The sequence below is a fragment of the Delphinus delphis genome, chromosome 1 (assembly GCF_949987515.2).
Source record: "Delphinus delphis chromosome 1, mDelDel1.2, whole genome shotgun sequence".
Classification (NCBI taxonomy): Eukaryota; Metazoa; Chordata; class Mammalia; order Artiodactyla; family Delphinidae; genus Delphinus; species Delphinus delphis.
The window spans coordinates 142,761,505-142,785,780 of NC_082683.1; the positions used below are offsets into that span (position 1 = coordinate 142,761,505).

A 24,276-nucleotide genomic window follows, 5' to 3' on the forward strand; every position below is an offset into this window, starting at 1 on the left:
GACCCACTTGGGCTCCTCTCTGTGGTGACTGTCCTTCCTGGGGCCGTCTGTATTTGCCTCAATTTATCCATACAGTGTTGGTAGGAGTACAAAAACAAAACAAAACAAAAACAACCAACCAAAAGAAGCCCACTACTGTCAGAAGGGAAGGTTTAAGAGAAGAGTAAAATTTCATGTTGGAACCTCAAATGGTCTTTTCTATTCCAAGAGCTTCCATGGTACTGGGGCACTGGCAACTCCCCTGTTTTCATAAACCCTTCCTGCAGCAAGAGGCAGAGGTTAGGGTGAGTTTCCTATGTGCCACCATCAGTGAGGGCCAGCACAGACAGGACGCTGATCTGCTCAAGGACACCCAGCCAGGCGATGCAAAACAGGGCCCAACAGGTCAAGCACCACGTTGCCAAGTAGATGCCATCATTCTACTTTCGTTCATCTTCACCGACCACGTGCTGGGGAGAGGGACTCAGGCAGGGAAAGGTTAGACTAAGTGTCACTTGATGCTCGCATTCTTACCTGTGCGAAGAGAACTACCAGGCTATGGTTGTCAGGGAACTCAAGGTGCTTGGAGTAAAAGTGATGGAGAGCAGCAATGTCACTCTGAATCAAACCTTTCTTCTCATTGTCTAATTTATCCAGATCTGTGGATAAACCATCATTCAGCTGGTAGAAAACTCTGGATTTCTAGCTATATCCTTTTATTGGGATCATGTTCAAGTGTGTTAAACTCTGGAGTCTAGCTATATCCTGTAAATGGCATGAAGTGGAAGAAAAAACTACGTGGAGCCCCAGGAAATATACCTCCTCCTCATTTGGTCTAACGGATAAACCCTAGGGCAAGAAAAGCGTGCCATTTCTTTCTTCTCTTCCTCTGACAACTGGAAGTCACTCAGGACAGGGAATTTCAACTGACCATTAGCAACAAGGTCAGGAATGAGTGGCGATGACCGATAACTAGCTTGGCCAAGTCAAGGGCCCCCCGATTGGCCCTGGAGTCTATGTCATGATCGAGAAAGTGGACAGCCCCTGATTTAATGCCTTTCCGTAAGGACATCAGCTGTTTACAGGACTGCAATTCAGCAAAGATCCAAAAAATACTCAGCATGCCAGGAGAGCCAGCAGGAGATAGAGTAATGTAACAATTCATCCTGTAAGTTCCTGCTTCCCCTTAATTATTTCCTAGCAGGTCCTGGCAACTCAGAAAAAAAAAAAAGTTATATTCATTTTTCAAAACAGCACACAAGTCAAAATAAAAACTGGTAATTGTGAAATCCCCACCACCACTAAGAATCCGGCTATCTCTTCCTTTCCTCAATCCCGTCTAATTCACAGATAATGTGTGGGTAAGATAACTCCTCAGCCAGTCACAGGGAGACTTACGTGATTCAAACTCCTTCACGGCTAACAATTTCTCTGAAGGTGTTCTCTCTGGGTGGATTTTCTAGTAATTGGGGAAGAAATCACACAGACAGATTTCAACACCTAGTGCAAAAAACAGTGCTTTCACTTGTACATCAACATGAAGAAAAAGGCAATAGTTCTGAACGAAGTAAAGAGCGCCAGCCAAGGAGTCTGCCATTTGGGCTCTGAGAGCTTTTGCCTAACATCCAAATCCAAAGGACTCTTTTGAAAAGCTTTTAAAAGCACCTGCCACGTTCCTAACACCCTGATAATGCTATGCACACAGTAGGCTCAAAAATGCTTGTTATGGGAAAGAACGGTGGCTAGAAAACAACTTTTTAGGTCCCTGACTTAAAAGGACCGAGTCTACAGATGAACCATCCCATTTATTATTTCTCCTTCTAAAAAGGAACAAAATCAAACCCCCATCCATTTTACACTTTCTTTAAGCATAAGCTAAAATGATCTCAAATTCCAGGTTTTAAAAAGAACACTTTCGGTTGTATCCGAGAGCCCAGATTCACTTGAAACGTGTTGCCGGCTTTGTTCTAGACACCCCAAGAGGAGCTGACAATAGTAAACCCGCCAGGCTTTGAGAACATGAATAAACCTGGTGTTGACAAGAGTTCAAACGCAGAGCTCAAGAGCTGGCCCAAGGCCGTGTCTTTGTAATCAGGCTATTCAACTTGGGTATACAGGTGGTCCAGCCGGGCGCTCTCACCTCCCTAGTTAGCATGCTACGCTTCCCCTTGGTAGTTGGGTAGCCTGTCTCCCCGAATCCTTTGCAAGTGACTAGAATACAAATGGTCTGGTTTTTTAATCATCAAGTCCTATAGGGATGAAAAGATGGCCAGGTAACTTTTCATTTAATAGACTATTAGTCATAGTAGTAATTATAATAAAAGTTGAATGAAACTGGTATAAACTCATCATAGCTTTCAGACTACCCTCCTGGTGCCAAAACATTTCAATAGTTCTTTTTTAGAGTGGAAATCTTCCCATTCACAGGATCCATTTCTATAAGATTAGTAAGTCATTTTGCCTGGGAAAACTTCATTCAGAAAGGGCACCGGCTCCTTCTGAATTCTTAACCACCACACTTTCAGTAACGTCAGGCGGTGGGGCTGGGGGGGAACCAGCAGACTGGTCACCCAATCCTCCCAAGATGCTTACAGATCAAATCGGATGGCTTCCTTACCCTGACACCTCACCCAGTCACACCGTTTTCTTTCTCCTACCCTTTCCTTTCGACCAAGTACTTGGCATATATTTAAAGAGGACACTTAGTAAGGACCCAAAAGTTAACCTCCTCCAGCAAAAAAGCATTCTGATTTTTCGGTCTCACTCGACAGGCCAGCCTTGATGCCTGTGGTTACCCTGAGCCAGCGAAGGCGCATGTCTGCAAGCACCTGACCCAGGCTGAACATAACAGAAGCGTGACTTCAGAGGTCAGAAATGTCCTCCTGTCTACGATGCCGAGGAGCCTGACTTGGTCTGGGGACAGATATGAGCTGGTGAGGATCACATTTGGTTTCGATGAAGGAAAAACCGAAGTTTTAAATGGAGGGAGGTGGGGTGGGGGAAGACAGAAAGAAGAGGCAGATGAAATTTCAGCTTAAAAGAGTTACAGTACAGAGGCCCTGCCCCCAGCTTGTCACTAGCTCCGTGGACATACACCTTCTAAGCTCCGTGCGGCCCATTTCATCGTGTCACAAGGACAAGTCCTACGGCATTTCCCGCCCCTCCTGTCAAGATCGGGCGTCTTATTTACATGCAATCAATAAGGCCTGAGCAAACTGGGGGTCAGGACCACCAGCCCCGGCTTCATCTTTGGAGGAAACCGTTGATGGCTGTCTTCATCCCCACCCTCCTCCCCTCTCCCCTTGCCTCGATGTCTACGTTTCCGCTCCTTTTCTTTCTCCTCTCCTTGCACATGCCATGCTGGCTGTTCTACCCCAAGGCAGGGCGAATAACGAGAAGGAGAGGAGCAGGACCCAGCACAGGACAGGGGCGGAGGGCGGGGGGAGCAGAGTGCACTCTGTGTCTGGGGAAAGACGGGAATAGTGCAAAGCTTCGAAGGCCGGTCTGCTTCCCTAGGACGCTCTGATTATTGTCAGTCAGGTTTTCACGCCCTGAAAGGCCGTATTTTTCTATGTAAACCTGTCTCATAAAAAGCTCAGAATTTAGTAACTGTGGCTACGTTCCTGGCCTGGGGTAAGTGACATCCTAGCTGCACAGGTCAAACAAACCAGCTCACACGTGCAGCATTGTTCCCAACCCCATCCATATGGATGTGACTGGAAATGGGGTCCCAGGACACTTAACGAGAGATGATCACCATGGGTCACTCACTCATCTTTCTGACCTTTAAGAAAAATAAAAATAAAACACACTTGAACATGATCCCAATTCCTCACCTGTTTGGCCAGAATCCGTGCAGTTAGCCTTACAGTCTCTGAGGGATTCCAGTTTTCCCCCAAAACAACCATGGGAGAACATTCCAGCTTGTGCATGGGCCAATCTTCTCTCTGGGAAAGTGAAAAAACAATTATTACACACACACACACACACACACACACACACACACACACATACACACACGTACTGCAATAAAGTTCGAGAAGAGAGGATGCAATAAGTCCTACTAAGGTCAAGTGAAATATGTTTCCTTTTGGAAAACACGATGATGCTCACAAAAGCTAGAGATGAAAACATCCTTTAAGATAGTTGTGGCTATATAACCTTGACTCAGGCCTGGCCAAGGTTGTTGGCAAGAGAAAATCTGCTTTGTGTTGTTCCCTCAAGCATCTGGTGCCCCTCATCATTCCAAACAACACACACACCTTTCCATTATCTGTGGTCGCTGTCAAGTCACAGGGGCGAGTGACTTTGGCATTAGCCATTGGTTTGGCTCTGCTACCTACGGTTCTGTTCTGGCTCTGTTCTCACTTCAGAGCAAATAACCAAGAAGTGACACACACAGCACCTAGTCTGTGTGTGTCTACACAGACACAGCACAGCACCCTTTTACAGGTGATAAAAACAAAACACAAATGAGGGCTTTGTCAAGGGCCCTCTAAGAGTCTGGCCAGGGCAACTCTTGGGAATATTTAGGAACACAGACTTCCTGTAGAGTCATTTGATAAAAGAGGAAAACTGTACTCCTTTCTATCACTTGTCTTGAAGCTTTCTGCCCCAGGTTGGGGGGTAAAGGGCGTGTGCTCACTCCTGGAAGGGTGGAGATGCCCCCTTCGAGAGGGGAAGGCTGAGGAAGTAGGAGGACATGGGTGCCGTGGAGGAAGGCTCTGAGCACTGGGCATAAAGAATGATGCCGGCGTCAGTGACAGGGTTACTGTGGGGTGACTGGGAACTGCCTGGACCACACGAGCTCCAATAAAAGCCCACCGCGGTGGCGTGATGGGGCTGAGAGGCTGTGGGAGAGGACTCAGTGGGAGTCTGCAGACACTCTTTGTCGCAACGGAACTGGGTATTGTCGTGTTCTCCCCTCCGCCTTTCCTGCCTCAGAAAATGGCAAGTCTGATGGTTCAGGTGCTCAGGCCAGAACCCTGGAGTCCTCCTGGCTGCCTCTCTTCTCTCCCTCCCACTCCACATTCATCTCCCTGGCAAATCCATCCTGTCTGCCTGCAGAATACAGCTAGCCTTTGATTACTTCTTGCCTCACCCCCACCCCCACCTTTCTACTGGGTGTGCAGACCCGACACCTCGCCCCGTGGCTACCTGGACACCTGCTTCTGCCTCCAGAGAGCAGCCAGAGTAATTGATTCTGCAAAGCACAACTCAGATCCTGCCTTTTCTCAGCTTAGCACCTTCTAATGACTTCTCACCTCAGAGCGAAAGGCCAAGACTTAAAGATGACCCGTGAGGCTACACGTGGTAGGAGCCCCCCCTCCCCCGCTTCCATTACTCTGAGCTCATCACCACCACCATGCTCCCTCACCTCACTCCATGCTGGCCACCACGTCTCCTTGCTGCTCCTTGAACAGACCAGCACTCTCCCCAACACTCTCCCTTTCCTTGCTTTTATGTTTCTTCTTAGTACCTCTCACCACCTGACATATTACACACTGATTAGTTGTTTGGTTTACTATGTCTCCCTCCCGCTCCCACTAAAATAAAGGACCTTATTAGTCTGTTTTGTGTACGCCTGTTACCCCAGAACCTAGAACAGTGCCTGGTGTTTACTAGGCGCTCAATAAAGTTGCTGAATGAATGAAGATGTCTCCCTCCCCTCCCCCATGCCAAATACAGGAAAGACACGATGTCACAATGATTTAAGGCAGCCCGTGGCACAGACCCTTGGCTCAAGTTCTGTGCCAAGATGTTCTGCAGAGTTAAATAACACCATGCCAAATATAACTAAGAACAGGGGGAGAAAGAAATGACAAGATATGCACAAGGGAGAAGAGGATCTGTTTTTAGCCAAAGCCTAAAATGAGAGCACGGTGATGAGGCAATGTGGTAGGAACAGGTGGGTCTAGCTCCCAGCCGACAAAACAGCTCCCTCCCCAAATGCAAGGCAAAAAGGGAAACTCAAAGAGGGCTTCAAACCTGGCCTTGGGATATCCAAGGGGCATGAGCACCACCAGCTGGGGCAGATGGATAACTGGCAACTAGGAACACACACGTGTCCACTATGACCCCAGGAACGCTAATACAAGGTCTCCGCAGGGCCTTGAAGATGTTAGTTTTCTGAACTGTAGGTGGTGTCTTTCGGTGTTTAACAATGAGCTCCTGGGAGAAATAAGTTTAATACTAACATTTCTTAATATGACTTACATATTATTAATAGAATTAATGTCAAATTAATGTGAATAAAAAGTAACATACAATGTAGACACGTATTGATGTTAATGTCTTCAAAGGGAAGGGAACCTAACTACAGGGCATGGTCTGGAGGCGAGCAGAGTGCTGTGAAGTAAGAGGACACTGGTTTGGGGCTCGGGGAGACCTGCATTCTCACCCCCCGCTCTTCAGCGAAGCAGCTATGTGACACCAGGCAAGCCTCTTAATCCCTCTGCATCCATACCCTTGGCTGTAAATAACATGATCCCTAAGTTATTTAGCAGGTCCAGAATTCTGAGTCTATGATTTTATGCTTTCCAACAGTGATAATCAGACACAAAAGCTTGAAGACTACCAACAAATATAGGACCTTCAAATGGGATAATTAGGCATTCATGCAACCCACCACAAAGGGTCATTGTGGGGATCCAGCAAATAAGCTAACCCACAAGAAGCATTCAGACCAGCGCCTGGCACACACTGCGCTCTCAACAAACGCTGGTAATTGTTCATTTACTGGTTCTTTCATTCATCCAATAAGCCCTCGACTGGCCGTAGAGGCAGAGGTGGGAGATGGAGTCTTTGACTTCAGGTAGTTTACGACTATATCCGAACACAAGGTAAAAGTAAGAGCACCTCGAATGTGATACAGCCCCACACAGAGCAGTTAAATCAGAGAGCTGGGTAAATCCAAGGATGCGCAGAATCATGTAAGTTTCATCAAGGGAAATTTACTAGGTAATAAGAAGTTTTCACTTTCTGTCAGAAGGTGGAAATGACAGAGATGTGCCACAATGTCACTACTCGGTTTTAATTTTTTTTTTTTTTTCGGTTTTAATTCTTAAAGAAAAAAAAGCTGTGGGGGGGAGAAGAACATCTGGTAGAAATGTCAGATAGGTTCTGAGCATATCCTGATATAATCTGCCCCTAGGTTCTGAGCATATCCTGATATAATCTGCCCCAATTTTGCCCATAAGAAATTATAAACAATCAGATTGGACAAAATTGAAACAAAAAATTAAGCTAAGCTGATGGATAGGAATAAGTCTTATCAATTAACAGTGCTTTATTTGTGTTTTGTTTTGTTTTTTAGTACTGGCAGTTTCACTGTACACAGAATGATTTTGCAACCCTTTATGCTTTTAAAAAGACATTTTTGCCCGTTTTTCCAAAACTTTCTCTACTAGTTTTCTTCAAAATTCAAGCTCTTCCTCCTTGCCTGATTGCAATCTTTATAAAATTTTATGCAAACTCAAATGGATCCCATTTCCCAGGAAAGTAATATACAAATAAATGCACAGGAAGGATTCAGAAAGACACATGCCAAAGTGTTACTAGTGATTTTCTCTGGAAGGATAAAATTATGAAGTATGGCTACTCTTTCTGTTCTTCTTTCAGTCTTTACTTTCTGATTTTTCTATATTGAGCACAGATTATTCGTGCAATAAATCTGAACAATTCACTATCATAAAAGTAAGATAGGGGGCTTCCCTGGTGGTGCAGTGGTTGGGAGTCCGCCTGCCGATGCAGGGGACACGGGTTCGTGCCCCAGTCCAGGAAGATCCCACATGCCGTGGAGCGGCTGGGCCCGTGAGCCATGGCCGCTGAGCCTGCGCGTCCGGAGCCTGTGCTCCGCAGCGGGAGAGGCCACGACAGTGAGAGGCCCGCGTACCGCAAAAAAAATAAAAAAAAAAAATAAAAAAAAAATAAAAATAAAAGTAAGATAGGGAATATTTTGGTACACTTTTTAAACTTCTAGTTCATTTTCAGCCAATGCAGTAACAGCTCTGCATGACTTTCCTTTTTGCGCATGGACAAAAATGCTTAAAGATGCGTAAAGAGCGTTGCAAAATTGTTTCATGGTACACCGGCACTTCCAACACTGGAAGAAAACAGTGCTTGTTATGTCATCCAGTTTTCTGCTGAGCAAGCGATATATTGCTTCCCTGCGTAAGAAGACCGGATTCTTATTGTGACGTCCCCTTTTCTAACTCTCGTATTTGGTGTTTCTCTCGTTCTAATGGGGCTTTCAATCTACACCATGTCTACTTGTACACACGCATACGTGGTTTCCTGAAATGTGGAGCAGCACGCGTAGGTGATTTCTTAAAATGTGGAATAGTAAGAAAATGTCAGGCTTGCTGCTCTCTACTACCATTCTCTGCGAGAGGAAGAATGAAGAGGGAATCAGGGGCTTAGTGACCATCTCACACCAAGACGACAGACACTGCTGAGCCCCCATCACAAGGACATCTGCTTTGTTTTCTCTTCCCATAAAAGAGTGATTGGGATGCACTCATTCATTCCTACACGCTTTTTCCTACTGGTGATATTAACCATTTAGAAAAAAGAGTGGCTCTGTTGAAGATGGTTCCTGTGTCTGGGTTAAGAGGACAAAGCGAATTTAACCAGGACTAAACCTATGACTCTGGCCCCACTCACTCATCACCCAAACAACGACAGGGTCATGGGAGCACTTCTTGGACACTTTCTACACTTCAGTTACTTTCTAATCGATGATAAAAGTCAAGAATGTTCACGAATCTTTGATCACAAGCTCCTCACACGTGCTTTTTAAAATCTCCATTGGGATATGCCCCTTCCTACTTTCAAAAGCACACTCATAATCCTATCACCTCTATTTACAAAACACAAATCGTTTTCTTCTATTTGTCAAAGTTAAGAAATAATACCCTAGAAAGTTCTACTCCACAACTCCTCTATGTAATAACTTTCTAAAACTATTCTCTTCAACGTGTCAGAGTACGACTTAATGAAAAAGTCTTAAGTGAGTGAATAACACACTTAGCTTTCCAGGCATATTTATAAAAATAAATATAGTTCATTAAAACACACAGGTTACAAACCAAGCCTAACTAAAAAGAAATTCCTGTTTCTTTTGTATTTCCTCCCATTACCCTTTCATGCATCGTCAATTAAAATCTTTCCTCTGGCAGGATCCCACTGAGGCAAGTGAATGAAGAGGAAAGGAAATGGGGCAAGACAGGGCCAAACTGCATACAACAAAGCAGGATCCTAAAGCCCTGCAATTAGAGAGGAGGGCCCGGGGAGAGCAAACACAGTGCTGAGGGTCTCCTAAGATGCTGCGTTTGTGGAAGGATGTGTGCCTTACACTGTTGGAGAGGTTTCTGGAAAGACAACACTACTGGAAGGGGTCTTCCCTTTCACCTCAATGAAAGGCCACTTCTCAGTCTTTGACACATTCCCACAATGCCTCTTCTCCTGGAGGGTCCTCAGAACCTCCAAGCACAGTGTTGGAAAGCAGTGAAAAGCCCTCCCCAGGCAGCCTGCACAGTCTGGTCTCGGTTCTGCTGCTGCGTCCCCTTGGGTGGGTCACCCAACCAGTGTGGACATAGTTTTCTTATCTACTGATAACCTCCTTTCCAACCCCATCATCTGATGTGTGGTACCGACCCCCTGGTGACTCCAGGTGGGTGGGGTCTGCCTTTGAAGAACGCCCAGTGAATGACCAGCAGCTGAGGGCCATGCTTTCTTAGGCGGAGAATCACTCATTTACCTTCTTCATTGCTGCTCTTGTTCTGTACCACTTGTAGCAGAGTCCCCACTTTGATCCTATCCAAGCAGTCCCTTGGACAGAACCCTGAATACATTTTTATCTGGAGCAAATGCCCCAGATTCCTCCCTAATGATTTTATGGATGAAGCCCTTATACAGCCATTTATTTCTAGGTGCTTACTTTGATTAAACCTTTATGACCATTCTATCTCATTGTAATACAGTGTCCTGCACTTACTCAGTTCTTCAGTACCGTAGGATAGAACACCTTAATGACTATTAGCCTTTTCCTTCCACATCAGGAGACAGATGAAACAAAAACGAAACTTACAGGTCAAATCCAGCCTCACCTCTAGAAAACGAGTGGCTCTGGGAGCTGTGTTATCACTTGTCCTCTAGGAGGCTACTTCTGTCACGAGAGATACTTCACAGAGCACAGGAAAACTGAATTGCAGAAGTGCTCTCCAGGACTCATGATGTCCTAGCCCTGAACCTGGGCGACACACAGGGAAGACTGCACATCACGATGCTGGACACAGCAAGCTGTCTTGGCCCAGACCTTCAATGTGACTTACAGTCACAGCACTGTATCCCCCCACATCCTGGGATTCCTTGCTACAAGCAATCGCATTATGCTTTAACCTGTACAATCTGTCTATAGGAGGAGAATGTACAGACTTCAAGCTGCTTGCTGTAAAGTAATAAAGAGGCATTCTGGGGGGCTTCCCTGGTGGTCCAGTGGTTAAGACTCCTCGCTTCCACTGCAGGGGTCACGGGTTCGATCCCTGCTGTGGGAACCAAGATCCCGCATGCCACGCTGCACGGCCAAAAAATTAAAAGAAGAGAAGAAAACCTTCTTTAAAAAAAAAAAAAGAAGAAAAGAAAAAAGAGGCATTCTGGTTAAAATGGGTTGATGAACTCGATCACTGTGAACCTTCCAAGCAGGGCACCTATTACTGTGAGTGTGCAAATCTGGGAGACTAGGTCCTAAAGGCAGGGGGACCACAATGGCCACCTCAAGACCCCAACCCGGACCACGATGATTCGTCAAAATAATGCCACCTGGTGAGGCCTAATGGAAGACAGCTCAGCGGCCCGCTCAGGAGACCCCGAGGTAGCTCAGCATCTCACAGATTCTCATATTTTATATTAATGCAGAGTTTACAGTTCATCAGAGAAGTTAACAAGCATTTTGTAACAAGCATTACTCATACAATGTACACCATTAGGGATCTCAAGTTCTTAGAAACCATCCATTCTCTTAGGTGAAAAAAACAAGCCCCTCGGGTTGGGGGAAGAGACAGTCAGGGAGTTTGGGATCGACATGTGCACACTGCTATATTTAAGATGGATAACCAACAAGGACCTGCTGTATAGCACGGAGAACTCTGCTCAATGTTATGCGGCAGCCTGGATGGGAGGAGAGTTTGGGGAAGATTGGATACATGTGTATGTGTGGCTGAGTCGCTTTGCTGTGCACCTGAAACTATCACAACATGGTAAATCAGCTATACTCCAAGATAAAATAAAAAGTTAAAAAAGAAAAAAAAAAGTCCCTTAAATCTAACATGTGCTGTATACGTTATTCTCTGCATACAGCTAAGCTTCAGTCCAGCCTGAGTTACTGTAATATTATTACTTATAAGCCCTCACGCCTGCACACAGCATTACAGTTTACATAGAACTTTCATATCTGTCAAATCATTTGGTCCTTACAATTTATCAAGATAGGGGCCACTGTCCTCATTTACATTTAAAGAAACAGAGACTCTGAGATGTCCTTTGTCCTGTGTCCTATGAAGTTCCTAGAGCTAGTCATTTGCAGAGCTGGGACCATGTCCTCCTAGTCTTCTGTGTTTCAATAGTCTGAACTGTCTGTGAGTTACTAGCTTGCTTCTTTAAAGAACCAGAACGTCATGAGTTATTTCTTCTAGAAGTGTTTAACTTAAATATAGAAACAGCTAACTTATCAGGCCTGGAACCAAATCATGTCATTCCAGGGCTCACTGATCTCTCCAATGTTGCAGCAATCTAACCACAGAATTCTCTGTGTACGATCAGTAGGGGCCAAGTATGATCTCTCCTCTTCAAAAGAAGCCACACTCCCTAAAAACTCAACGACAAACCCATCTATATTCTCACTGCTCCACAGGCTGACAGCCTCTGGAAGTCCACAGGGAGAGGGACCGTGTACGTGGCCTTCAGAACCAAGGCTGACCTTCCCAAGCCAGTGACTCAGCCTGTGTTTCATTCCCGCCAGGGCCCCTGTGACAGGAGCTCTACGGTTAGATGACACTGACATGCTAGACATCGGAGCTTAGCAACCTCTCCCACTGCCAAATAACACTCTTTGGAGACTTTCAGAGACCAGCTGCACAGGGAGAAGAGAGAGAAAAAAAAATGAAATCGTGGGTAATGAGGCAGACCAGGGAGGGGGAGGGGACAGATGGGAATGACACCAAGTATGGGAAGAACAACAACAAAAAGAGGTACAGATATGTTGAAAATCCTCCCTGTCATATAGAGCCATTGTTTAATGGCATTGACATTTCCCAAGGAGTATCAGCAGGTTTCCATTAAAAAAATAGTTTGGGGAGGGTATACTGAAGTCAAAGATCATATTCTCCCCAAATTCAAATTGCTGGAACATGGAACACTTTTTCTGTAAAATATCTATGAACATTTTGTATAACTATATAGTATATCAAGTAGAAAAGTTTGGAAGACACCACTCCTCGTCCCTCAAAGAATCTACCAGGAGCTCCTCCAAACTCCCCCTTGAGCTTCCCAGTCCCGTGTTCCGAGACTCCCTTGAGACGTATCCATCAAGCCAGATGGCCCATGGTCTACATGCAACCTGCCTCCTGAACCCACTCAGCACCGACTGCTGCCGAGGCACCGTCCCCAGGTCTCCAGGTCCAAGTTCAGAGCAGCTCGCCTCTGGCTGTACAAAGGCTGTGCCAGGGGCTCACCTAAGTCTAGCTGGAATCAGGCTGGGTTAGACCAGCCCAAGTGCAGCGTGTGGCCTGCTAGAGGGACATATACAAATACAGACCTGTGATAGTAAAGACTAAACAATTTTAAAGATAGCGTTTTAACATTTTTCACTGGTCATCTTTGCATGTTCCGTCTGTTGCTGGTAGTCTTGGGGGGCAGGCTGTCAACCTCAGTGATACACATGCCTGTATCCAACATGGCTCCCCTATTTCTGATCTTCTGTGTGGCCCCAAAACGCTACTGCTGGCTGCCCGTCATCACCGGCAGCACACAGGGGGACCCAGCCACTTCCTATGCCACAAGGAGGCTTTGTAGCTCTGGCTGCAGGAGGGCTCTGGGATGCCGTGACAAGGACGAGAAGGATGTTGGGTCCCGATCTTCCGAGGAAACAAGGCCCTCCCTGCCAGCTGGCCCAACACCTACCTGACACTCCACATTGCAGTAAAATGCCTGCTTGCATCTTCCACATTTGGACAATCCTTCTTTCCTTAAAAAACAGAAAGGGCACTGTAGTGTCGAGAGGCAGGGAAACGTGAAGTTGCACATTTCATCATGCAGTAGCAACAGCCATCTGGTCCGAAAGCACAGCCAAGAGTCACCTTACCTTGCTCTCCCACTGATAGGTGGCATTCTCCCAAAGGAGAGTTTGACCAGATTCAGCCCTTGAGTAGGAGTGAGTTAGTCAAAGAGGACACGCACCGACATTTACCGACCCCCACGGCATGAAAGGCACTTTCCAAAGAGACGAATGACACACTCTGACTCATGAGCCTGGCCTGGGACACCACAGCTGTTAACATCACCCGCACTATCATTCAATAGTTTGGGGCAAGTCAAAGGCTCTTATGTCCTGATTTTCTCACCTGCTAGACAGGGACAGAAATAAACAAAGCCATCTTGGAAGTTTGCGTCTGTACAGATGGAGGATTGGGTCCACCCACACTGGTGAAAATGCACCGGGAGTGGCAACTTTTAGTATTTAGAGACACAAGTGATGCAGAAGATAGGATGGAGGGTGTCAGGAGCTCAAATGTTGTCTGGGAAGCTAAGTTTAAAAACAATGCAACCCAGCAAGTGGGAACATATTCCTGAATAAAATATTCCCAGATCTGATTGGTATACACATCCACCTTGTCGGTAACCTACTGAGCGATTCTTCTGCCTCGTCATAATTAGGTCAGTCCTCCCTGTTCACTGCCGTATTATTTATCTTCCTGCTTCCCACAGAGGACAGGGATTGCTGTTTCCCAACTGTTAGGTGCTGGTATGTTTGCTGCGTTAGACAAGCCACAGTTTTTTCAAAAACTGTGAAGCCTCTAAGTTAAACCACATACGATAGAACTCTTAAAAATTTTTTTGAGGCGGGGAACCACCACGTGGTTAAATCAGAGCACTATCTGTAAAGCCCACTGTCTGATTCTCACCCACCACACTGAAGCCAGCTTTCTGACTTACAGAAATGCTGACACCGTGAAGAGCACTCTTGCTACTGTCAGGGGTGCCCCCTGCCCTGCAGCGGAGCCCCCTCACACCCATTCCTTCTGCAGCTTCCCCGGAGAGCTGATAGTTCATGATATACATATAATCACGCTGCAGAGTCCTCCTCTGCGTCTCATCAGCAAGTGGTAGTCACCACACTACTCCCACGGAATCGGGAAACTGTTCCAAAAATGCTACTGTTGGAACGAAACAGACTGCCTTGCAGTTTTCATGACAGCGCTTGGGTTCCAAGAAGCAGACTGAAGAATGTGTGGGGGAAAAATGCATCTTGTGGTTGAGGTATAAATAAATGTTCCAAGTTTGCACATCTCAGTGGTTCAAAAAGGAACCCACTGATTTGGTTGAGCATATTCTCCGGCCTGAAATACCCTCCGAGGAGATACACCTGGACGAGATGCACGGTCCCTGCTCTCCTGCATTTTATGCCAAGAGGAAAAGGACAGATGTGCGTGAAGACAGCCGTGAAGTGAGTTGCGAGCAAGTGCTAAGTGACATGAACCGTGAAGGAATGCCAAAGTAATGGCAAAGCCAAGGAGGGAACTTTGAAAATTCTTTCCAAAAAGAAGTGCGTTTGGAAATGGACAATGGATGGGTAGGTGCTACCCATAACAATGTCCATCTGAAATAACCATGAGTTAAGGTTTGGTTTTGCAGGGGGGAGGTCACAAAACCTCTCTGAGAATCTGAAGCTATTAACTCTCCCCAACAACCCACCTTCTCCCCAACCCCCGAAAAACAACAGCAAATTTTGTGAAATTTCAAAGGCTCACGAGTCACCTAAAGTCTATACATGGACTAGCTCTGAAACTAGAGTTAAGACCCCTTGATATAAAAGACTAGGAAATTATAATGTCTTTATTAGCTCTACACCATACAAAAAAACAAGGATACAGAGATCTTCCTGCACAGATGCCAGCAGTAAAGCTAATAGGAAAAACCAAGGTTTGTTTTCAGTTTCAAGGTAACATCCCAGAGAGAGAAACAGCACTTGGGCTCTGGTGAGCTCGGGAAGAACTCCAGTGGGATTTCATCGACATGATAAATCTCCCAAAGGCCGGGTTTCATTCAGCCCAGCCAGTCACCAAGTCCACGGCCACAAACCATGAAGATCAGGCAGAAAGAGCTAACTTGTCAGGATTGGCGAGAGGTTACACAATTCCTACTGTCCACCCCAGTGGTTCCCAAGATGTGGTCTGTAGACTACTGGGGGCCCAGAGACCCTTTCAGGGAGTCCGTGAGGTGAAAACTATTTCCAGAATACTACTACTGCCTTTTCTGTCTTGACATCTGCGCTCTAGAAGGTGTAAGGTGCCTGGAGGGTAAAACCTGCGATGCTTTAGTACAAATCAAAGCAGCGGCGCCAAACTAGCCGAGTGGTCACTGTATTCCTCACTTCCACACGCTACAGCAAGGGGGGAAAGCCAGTATCACTTAAGAATGTCCCTAATGAAATCTAAAATATGACACAAATGAACTTACTTACGAAACAGACTCACAGACATAGAAAACAGACTTGTGGTTGCCAACAGGGGCAGAGGGGTGGGAGAGAAATGGATTGGGAGTTTGGGATGAGCAGATGCAAATTATTATATATAGAAATGGATAAACAACAAGGTCCTACTGTATAGCACAGAGAACTATATTCAATATCCTGTGATAAACCATAACGGAAAAGAATATGAAAAAGAATGTATATAGGGCTTCCCTGGTGGTGCAGTGGTTGAGAGTCCCCCTGCCGATGCAGGGGACACGGGTTCGTGCCCCGGTCCGGGAAGATCCCACATGCCGCGGAGCGGCTGGGTCCGTGAGCCATGGCCACTGAGCCTGCGCGTCCGGAGCCTGTGCTCCGCAACGGGAGAGGCCACAACAGTGAGAGGCCCGCGTACCGCAAAAAAAAAAAAAAAAAAAAAAAAAAAGAATGTGTATATACATATATATATATATGTGTATGTATCGGAATTACTGTTATACAGCAGAAATTAACACAACACTGTAAATCAACTATACTTGAATAAATTTTTTAAAAAAGAATGTCCCTAATGAAGCAGTAACAAATATTAACATCACTAAACCTCAACTCTTTGGTATGTGTTTTTTTTTGACATCCTGAGATGAAATGGGAAGAAGGCGGGAAGCATTTCTGCTCCTACTGAAGGATGAGGGCTGTGTCTCAAGGAAGAGCTCTTGGCCATCCCCGGAGCCATAAACTGAACTAGCCACTGTTTTCTTGAAATACCACTTTTACCTGAAAGAACAACTTTAGACAAACTGATTATTCAGACTTGTGTATCTGGCAGCTATATTATGGAAATGAATGAAGTGAGCCCATCACATCAAGGAAAACAACTAGCAATATTTGTTGCCAATGATAAAATTTGGGCTTTTGAGCAAAAGTCAAAATTTCAGAACATACGTCTGTCGCCCTAGGCTTGACAGTCTCTCGTCTGATGAGACTGGTGGTGGTTTTCATAATTATGATTTTTTGATATGGTTTGATGAAATAAAGTTTTAGAAGGTCTGCATAATTTAGTGAACCAATGTTTTCCAAATGACCAGTGTATGATGTTTTAAAAATTACGCATGGGTAAAAGAGGCATTCAAACTACAAGACAGACTAAGGGATTTTACGTATCAGAGTACATAAAATTCACAGATGGCTTCAGGCTGCACATTACAACTAGTCTTTAAGACAAAATCACTTACTAAGTTCTAGTGTTGAATCAAAGAATATCTGCAATTAACTGAAAAGGTTATTAAAATACTCCTTCCCTTCCAATTACATATTTATTTGAGGCCAGATTTCCTTCGCACACTTCAACCAAAAGTACATAATTCTCCAGACTGAATTCAGAAGCATATCTGAGAATCCACTTGTTTTCTGGAAATCCAGACATTAAAGAGATTTGCAAAACTGTAAACCACCACTATTCTCATTAATTCTTTTGTTTTGGAAAACAGTCCTCATAAAAAAAAAAATGTTACATTAACAGTAACGGTTGCTGTCATTTTAAAATAAAATAAAATAAAATAAAATAAAACACTTTATTTTATTTTTAATTATTAATACAAATACGGTATTGATAAATACCAAGGTAAATAAAAAAAGCCCTTTGGAGTTCTCAATTTCTAAGGGTAGTGAGGGCTCTTAAGACCTCCGTTATACATATATACAATGGACTATTACTCAGCCATAAAGAGGAACGAAATTGGGTCATTTGTAGAGACATGGATGGACATAGAGACTATCATACAGAGTGAGGTAAGTCAGAAAGAGAAAAACAAATATCGTATATTAATGCATATATGTGGAATCTGAAATTGGTACAGACGATCTTATTTACAAAGCAGAAATACAGACACAGACTTAGAGAACAAAGATATGGATACCAAGGGGGAAGGGGGGTGGGATGAATTGGGAGATAGGGATTGACATACATATACTATTGAGACTATGTATAAAATAGATAACTAATGAGAACCTACTGTATAGCACAGGAATCTCTACTCAGTGCTCTGTGGTGACCTAAATGAGAAGGAAATCCAAAAAAGAGGGGATATATGTATACGTATAGCTGATTCACTTTGCTGTACAGTATAAACTAACAGAATGTTGTGAAGCAACTATACTCCAATAAAAAAAAGACCAAAAAGTTTGAAAACTGATCTCTTGCAATAATTCCATCAGCTGTGAAGAAGTTATTATTCCCGCTTTTCAAATGAAGATATTGAGGATCCTAGAGGTGAAATATCTAACCCAACACGGTCATTCAGAAGGTGGGTAGCAGAATCAGAATTCACACATCAAGGTACATACTATGTCTCCATCGTGCAAAAATATCCTTCCTTGAGTACTGTGACATGAAACAAAAATAATCTATGTGTCTGGATAACAGTAATAACAAAGTATAAATAGAGGCATTCTTTACTCTGGTCTGCATAATGTCCCAGCTCCAGTGGTATCCCATTAATGCTACTTGGCTTCAAAGATGCAATGGGGAGAATCCAGGATCATTTCTGAAAATGAGATCTGGGGAGGGAGCATCCCCACAGAGGGTCTCTCAATCAACTGTTCCAGAGGAATCAATATCACCTGAAGCAGACTGGAATAAAATAAGGATTACTTTTGTATTCAGTCTGTGCAAAGAAGGTCCCTCTGTCTCATTCAGTGTGCTAAATCCAGGTGTTTCTCAGACACTGGGCCAGTCCAAGCAGGACTGTGTCCTCTGGGAACTGGGTGATAGAACACTGCAGCTCTCACAAACAACAGAAAAGCCCTGCCTGGCTCACAGGCAGATTTTACTGTATATATGCTTATGGAGTCATCTGCCTGGCTACATGGGAATTTTCTTAGCAAAGATTCTCCTGGGCCAAACGGCCTTCACAGTAGAAAAGGAGAGAAGCTAAGCCAATTGCGGAGAGTGAATAGCATAAGAATCTACTTTGATCTATTTGGTAATAGCAGTTCTCGATGAAGTGGGGTAGGGATGGGAGCTCTGTTTAAATTATCCTGATACGTGCTTCAGTTTTTCCCATAGCTTTTCATAGGGAGAGATGTACACGTTTCATAAGTCTAATGGTTGAAACCCAAACTAAAATTTGCTGAGCTGGAACGTGCACTGTGTATGTGTTTGAGAGAGAAAGAGAGAGCTCCTGTGAGAGTTTGACTATTGCTGACTGCAAAGTTTAGCCAGAGAGAAACTTCATATGGGAGATCCATTTTCACTGTAGCAATATACAGGCTTTTAGAATAAACTCTGGTCTTGCAGAAGACACAGCTGTAAATCTTTCATTTGCAATGTAACCTGATCTGAATTGGCCAGGAGGTTTGGGGAAAGACTGTAAAAACCAAGAAAAGAAAGCTGCCCTCAAAGAAATGATTAATAAAGGTCATTTGGAGGAATGAAGTGAAATAACTGAAAAGGAAGGGAACTAAAGGAAAGTTACTGGTGAAATCACACTCATAACCTCTCGGAGTGGCTCTCAACCTCGGCTGCATGGGCCCGTCTGGGGGTGGGGTTGGGTCTAGCAGTTCTCATCAGATTGATTTGTGTTGGGAGTTTTAGAGAACTACCCGGATCCAACGTGCTTCCAGAATGCAGAACCACTGGCCTAGGCCTATGGTCATCCATTTGGGTTGAGTGTTTCTGAGTGCTAAATTTGCCGAAGAAGAGCGCTGAAGCATTCTTCTCTGCAATGCAGACTTTACAATGTAACTCTTCTTAAAGAATGACTGGCACACACAGGATGTATTAGGTTGTTTAGCTACCTTGATGATGGTCAGAATGAAGTGGCAGATGCCGTATTTTTGAACTATGACAAGAAAATATTCTAGAAGCCAGGTGCAAATTTTAAAAAAGGAAGGCTCAGCTTTCTTTCCGCCTCCTCCTGATTCCCGCTTCACAATGTAGGATGAAAACGATGAGTTACTTTTCCTACTTCCCCATCTCAAGTCCTTTCTTCTTTCTGGTGCCGGAGGTGCTGTGCGATCTTGGGCAAATTAGTAATCCTTTCTGAACCTGTTTCCTCCACTGTAAAGATACAGTTTCTACCTCATAGGTTTGTTATGCAAATTAAATGAGAAAATAACCCGTGAAGCCTAGGACTACTAGACTTTTAATTAGCCTTCATTCTTTTGTGTGTGTGTGTTTTTTAAGTGATGTCAACTCCTGAAATATCTTCAGTACAATGTCACTCAGACTCATAGTTAGAGGATTTATGCTTCTAAAGCCTTTGTTTTACAGGCAAACATCTACCCTGCTGTGAATGGAAGGGCTCTTTGAACTTAAGAAATGGTTCTATCCACAAAGGGAGGAAAGAAATGTTACAGGAAAATGCAAGTATCTGATTATTAGCGACTGGGACAGAACTTAGAAGACACGCTCCTGTCATTTTCTACTGGAGGAGAAACACGCCGTGTTTAATTTTCTTGCTTTTAAAATTCGGAAGCCACGAAGATCAACAAGTTAGGGTTGTAATTAACAACTCCTGCTAGTTAAATGCGTTGCCACAGGCGCTGTTGGTGGAGATCAAAAGGATTTGATCCTGCAAGCTCCCTCCTTTCTGCTACTGAAATGAATGCTTCGTGGGTTTTCCCCATGAAAGAGAATGATACTGGCATGGAGTGGGTTTGCAATAACAATTACTTTTAACTAACGGTGACAGAAGAAATGACAAGTAGGCTCTGTGGAACAGAGGCAGTCCCGGCCAAATGAAAAAGAGAAAAGGAAAAAAGCCCCGGTGGCGCAATGTAACTTCTCCACGGGTTGAAATAAGACAATCAGAAACAAAGTTAGCCTCCCACCCAGAGAGGGTGGTTACACTAGCAAATTTCTATTTGAGAGAAATAAAAATTGGAGAAATTGTGGCAGAACCCTATTATAACCCTGGTCAGGGGACAAGGATAATATTCAGGGTACTGGTTTTTGTGTAACAGTGAAAGATGCTCCACATAGCACTTTAATCCACAATGTAACAGTGAAAATGGGACCACTTGCTGTGGGAACGTCTTCCCAGAGCAGGGCTGAACCTTCCCCTGGGCATCAGGCTTTGTTCTGAGGCTTGTTAAAAGTTAGAGCCCAGGGCCTCCGGGGAGGCGGGAAATATTTAGGGCAGTAAGGCAGCAACTAATAGGTTTTCCCCAATATTGGAATAGGAGCTGTGATTTACAAGGATAAAGCTGGGCTTGGTGGTCAGCACTGAGTGGTTGACCTTGTTATAAAACGATGACCCTGGGGGAAATGGGGTGACGCAGGTCAAAGGGTATAGTTTCGGTTGTAGGAAGAATAAGGATCTACTGTACGGCTCAGTCACTACAGTTAATAAGACAGTATTGTATGCTTGAAAGTTGCTAAGAGTTGAGCTTAAGCATTCTTGCCACACAAAAGGAAGTTACCTAGGTGAGGTGATGGATGTGTTGATTATCTTGACCTTAGTAATCACTCTACAACCTCTATGTATATCAGATCATCACATTGTACACTTTAAATACAGACAATCATATCTGTCAATTATTCCTCAGTAAAGCTAAAGAAATACTGTAGACATGACTCTCCACATCACTGATTCATGAAGTCAGGCTCAGCAATGAAAAAACGGTGAGGATGCTAATTTAGGATTTGTTTTAATGCAGGCTCTAGTTGAGATGAAATTTACCTTTGCCTTAGAAAGAAAAAAATTCATGAGGCTTATGGATAGAGCAGAGAACTACTGACCCTACTAAACAGTGAACATTATATTACTCTTTTCAGCCACTGGACAACACCTACAACCAAGCCTCATCGTGCAGGCCCTGTAAAATCCCTAACAGTTGAATCCTGCCAGAAGAAGAGATGTATGCGCTTTTAAATTTAACTTTCTCCTCTGAAACTCTGTATCAAATTTTGTGGGAGATGAGAATGACACTTCCTTGCAATTTGCCTTTGACTTCCCTGATGCCTACCGATTGAGAAGTCAAAAGGAAAGAAACAGGGGCCATAGGGCACGTGACCGAGCCAACTCCCGGGCACTCGGCCGAGGTGACGGTGGCATCTTTGAACAGCTGCGAAGGGCCGGAGAGACCTAAACTCAGAAGCTTGCGGGCTGCCGGCCCGTCTCGGCCTCCGCACACGGCCGTGGGCAAGTCGAGTTCGAACACTTGCTGAATTAAGAGCCCGCCTAAAACGTGATCTGGCCCTCAGTTTCCTCGCCTGTGACGTGGGTACAGTGTTGCCAGGGGAACAGGGTTGCCTCGGGCCTAGGTGAAGCAGGGTGCATGGAATACCCTGCCAAGTTAGAAGCGGGGCGAAGGCCTGGCGGGACGCAGCGGCCCGGGGAAGCGGGCACCCCATTCATCTGCCCAGAAAGCTGGCCATGGATCACGTGCCGAGCAGAGCAGGGCAGCGCCCCTCTCCTCGGCTGACTTCAGGCACCAGCCGTAGAGAGTGGGTGCGCGGTGGGCCTGCACCCTCTGGGTGCGAACCACTTGACTTTTGCTGTCTTCCTAGATCTTTCCAGCAGCCGTGTGGGGTCAGTGTCGTAGACAGGGAGACTTTGCTGAGGCCGCACAGCCTGGAGTGAAGGAGCCAGGGTTGGACCCAGGTATCAACCTGCTCAACCCGCAGGCCTTCCAGCAGGTGGCTCCTGTACCCCAAGGGGGCCTGTGCCGCGCCTCCAGAAGGGACTCGGCCCTCGTCCATGAGACCCACCCATCACTCGCGTCCCCTGTTTCCATCATCAGCCCCAGTGTCTGGAAAACCTTAACAGGGCCGTGGTGTTCTGGGAGCATAATTAGGATGCTGGAACCACGGGCCCAGAGCTGTGAGTTTCACCATACAGGGCGGGGCCTGCCCCTGGGCAGTCTAGGCATAGCCACATTGGGATCCTTTTCCCCAGAACCTAAGGCACCCACCGCCCATTAGGATGTCTGGCCCTCAAAAGGAGGGGCTCTCTGACACACGAGATCATCACGACAGACCCGCCTCACTTTCTTTGGTAATAACTATATTAAGAAAAAAAACAAAAACACAGTTTTAGGGACTTCCCCGGCAGTCCAGTGATTAAGACTCTGAGCTTCCACTGCAGGGGGCATGGGTTTGATCCCTGGTCGGGAACGAAGATCCCGCACGCCCTGCAACGTGGCAAGCAATCGATCAGTTTTAGATTTACTGAAAAGTTAAGAGTACAGAATGCCCTCATTACAGCCCCCCACATTCACACACACCCAGGCACACACACAATTTCCTTTATTGTTAACATCTTACATTAGTTGTACATTTGCTACAATTGATGAAGTGATATTGATACATTATTAACTAGAGTACATAGTTTGTTCAGAGTTTCTTAGTTTTTCCCCATGTGTTTCTTCTGTGTCAGGATCCCATCAAGGATGCTACATCCCATGTAACTGTCCACCTCACTTTTTCATTCTCAAGGTGCAGTACTGGGAGAGGAGGTTAAAGAAGCACATAATCGCTTAACTTGTTCTCGGCTTTAAGTCTGAGAAAATGCTAGGGAGGAGGCTGCCGCTGGGGGCTGCGTTTTGGTGTTGTGTCTGGCAGGTGCCAGCCGAGTGGGGCACCGGGTCCTGGGGAAAGGCAGGGCCCTGAGGAGGGGCTTCGCTCCAGAGCGACCCTTCTCAGAGGGCCCCTTGGGCTGGGGTGATGGGAAGTTATGTTTAAAGGATAGAAAATTTCTGTCTGGGGTGATGAAAATATTCTGGACATGGAGAGTGGTGATGGTTACACAAATTTACTTAATACCACTGATTGTAAAGCATTAAAAACGCTTAAGTTTTATGTATATTTTACCACAGTTTTTTTAAAGCTGAAAAAAGAAATATGCAATTTAAAGAAGAAAAAAAAAAGGAAAGAAACAACCAACGAGTTCTCTCATCTAGGAACTGCCAATAAGCAACAGCCACCATTTCTTCCAATGGGACAATAAATGACAGATGCCATCAACAGTACTTTGTAACGAGCACAATACTAGATCCTCCTACGACTGCCGTTGCCCTAAGTTCTACAACACCTAGGTGATTAAATATCAAGGAAAACGACAAAGTCATACAAATGTAACTATTTAAAAGCTTAAAATGTTCCTAACAACACCCCTCACTTCAACATTCTGGCCACAGAGACCATGTAAAAATACCTTTATAACCTAACGATAAGCCTGAGTTCCAGAATATGGTCAGGCCCTCTGCCGCCAAACGTTGAGTATTAACTCCTGGCCCCAGAAACATGTGACCTGCTCTAAATCGTGCAAGAAAGTGCACCTTAATTGGTTACAGAAGAATTTTAAGAGGTGACACTCTCATCCTCTTCATTTCATTTTCCTACAGTCAAACAATAAAAAATCGAATTGTCAATTTACTTAGGTGAATTACCCCGATTTTGGACTAGACCTTGATAACTCCAACTTATATATCGTTTGAACAGATACAAATAAAGAGTAAATAGTAAACTCCTGTCAAATAAACATAAAGTACTAACTAAATAAAATGAAGAGATTGTGGGCTGAAGTACTGAAGAGGAAGCTTCATAAAAAGAGATGCAATGTGGGGAG

The 24,276-nt window shown here is 44.8% G+C and overlaps 1 protein-coding gene across 2 annotated transcripts in view; it reads right to left on the reverse strand.

Annotated features, from left to right (window-relative positions):
* The window catches only part of SMYD2 (SET and MYND domain containing 2), a 50,526-nt gene that overhangs the window by 16,280 nt on the left and 9,970 nt on the right, over positions 1-24,276 (reverse strand). The window contains exons 2-5 of one of the 2 annotated variants that reach the window (XM_059994854.1): positions 13,159-13,222; positions 3,816-3,926; positions 1,378-1,438; positions 514-638 (exon numbers count right to left, since the gene is read on the reverse strand). In XM_059994854.1, coding sequence (XP_059850837.1) covers positions 514-638; positions 1,378-1,438; positions 3,816-3,926; positions 13,159-13,222 — 361 coding nt within the window. The remainder of the gene's footprint in view (positions 1-513; positions 639-1,377; positions 1,439-3,815; positions 3,927-13,158; positions 13,223-24,276) is intronic. The other variant, XM_059994857.1, reaches the window with a different exon arrangement.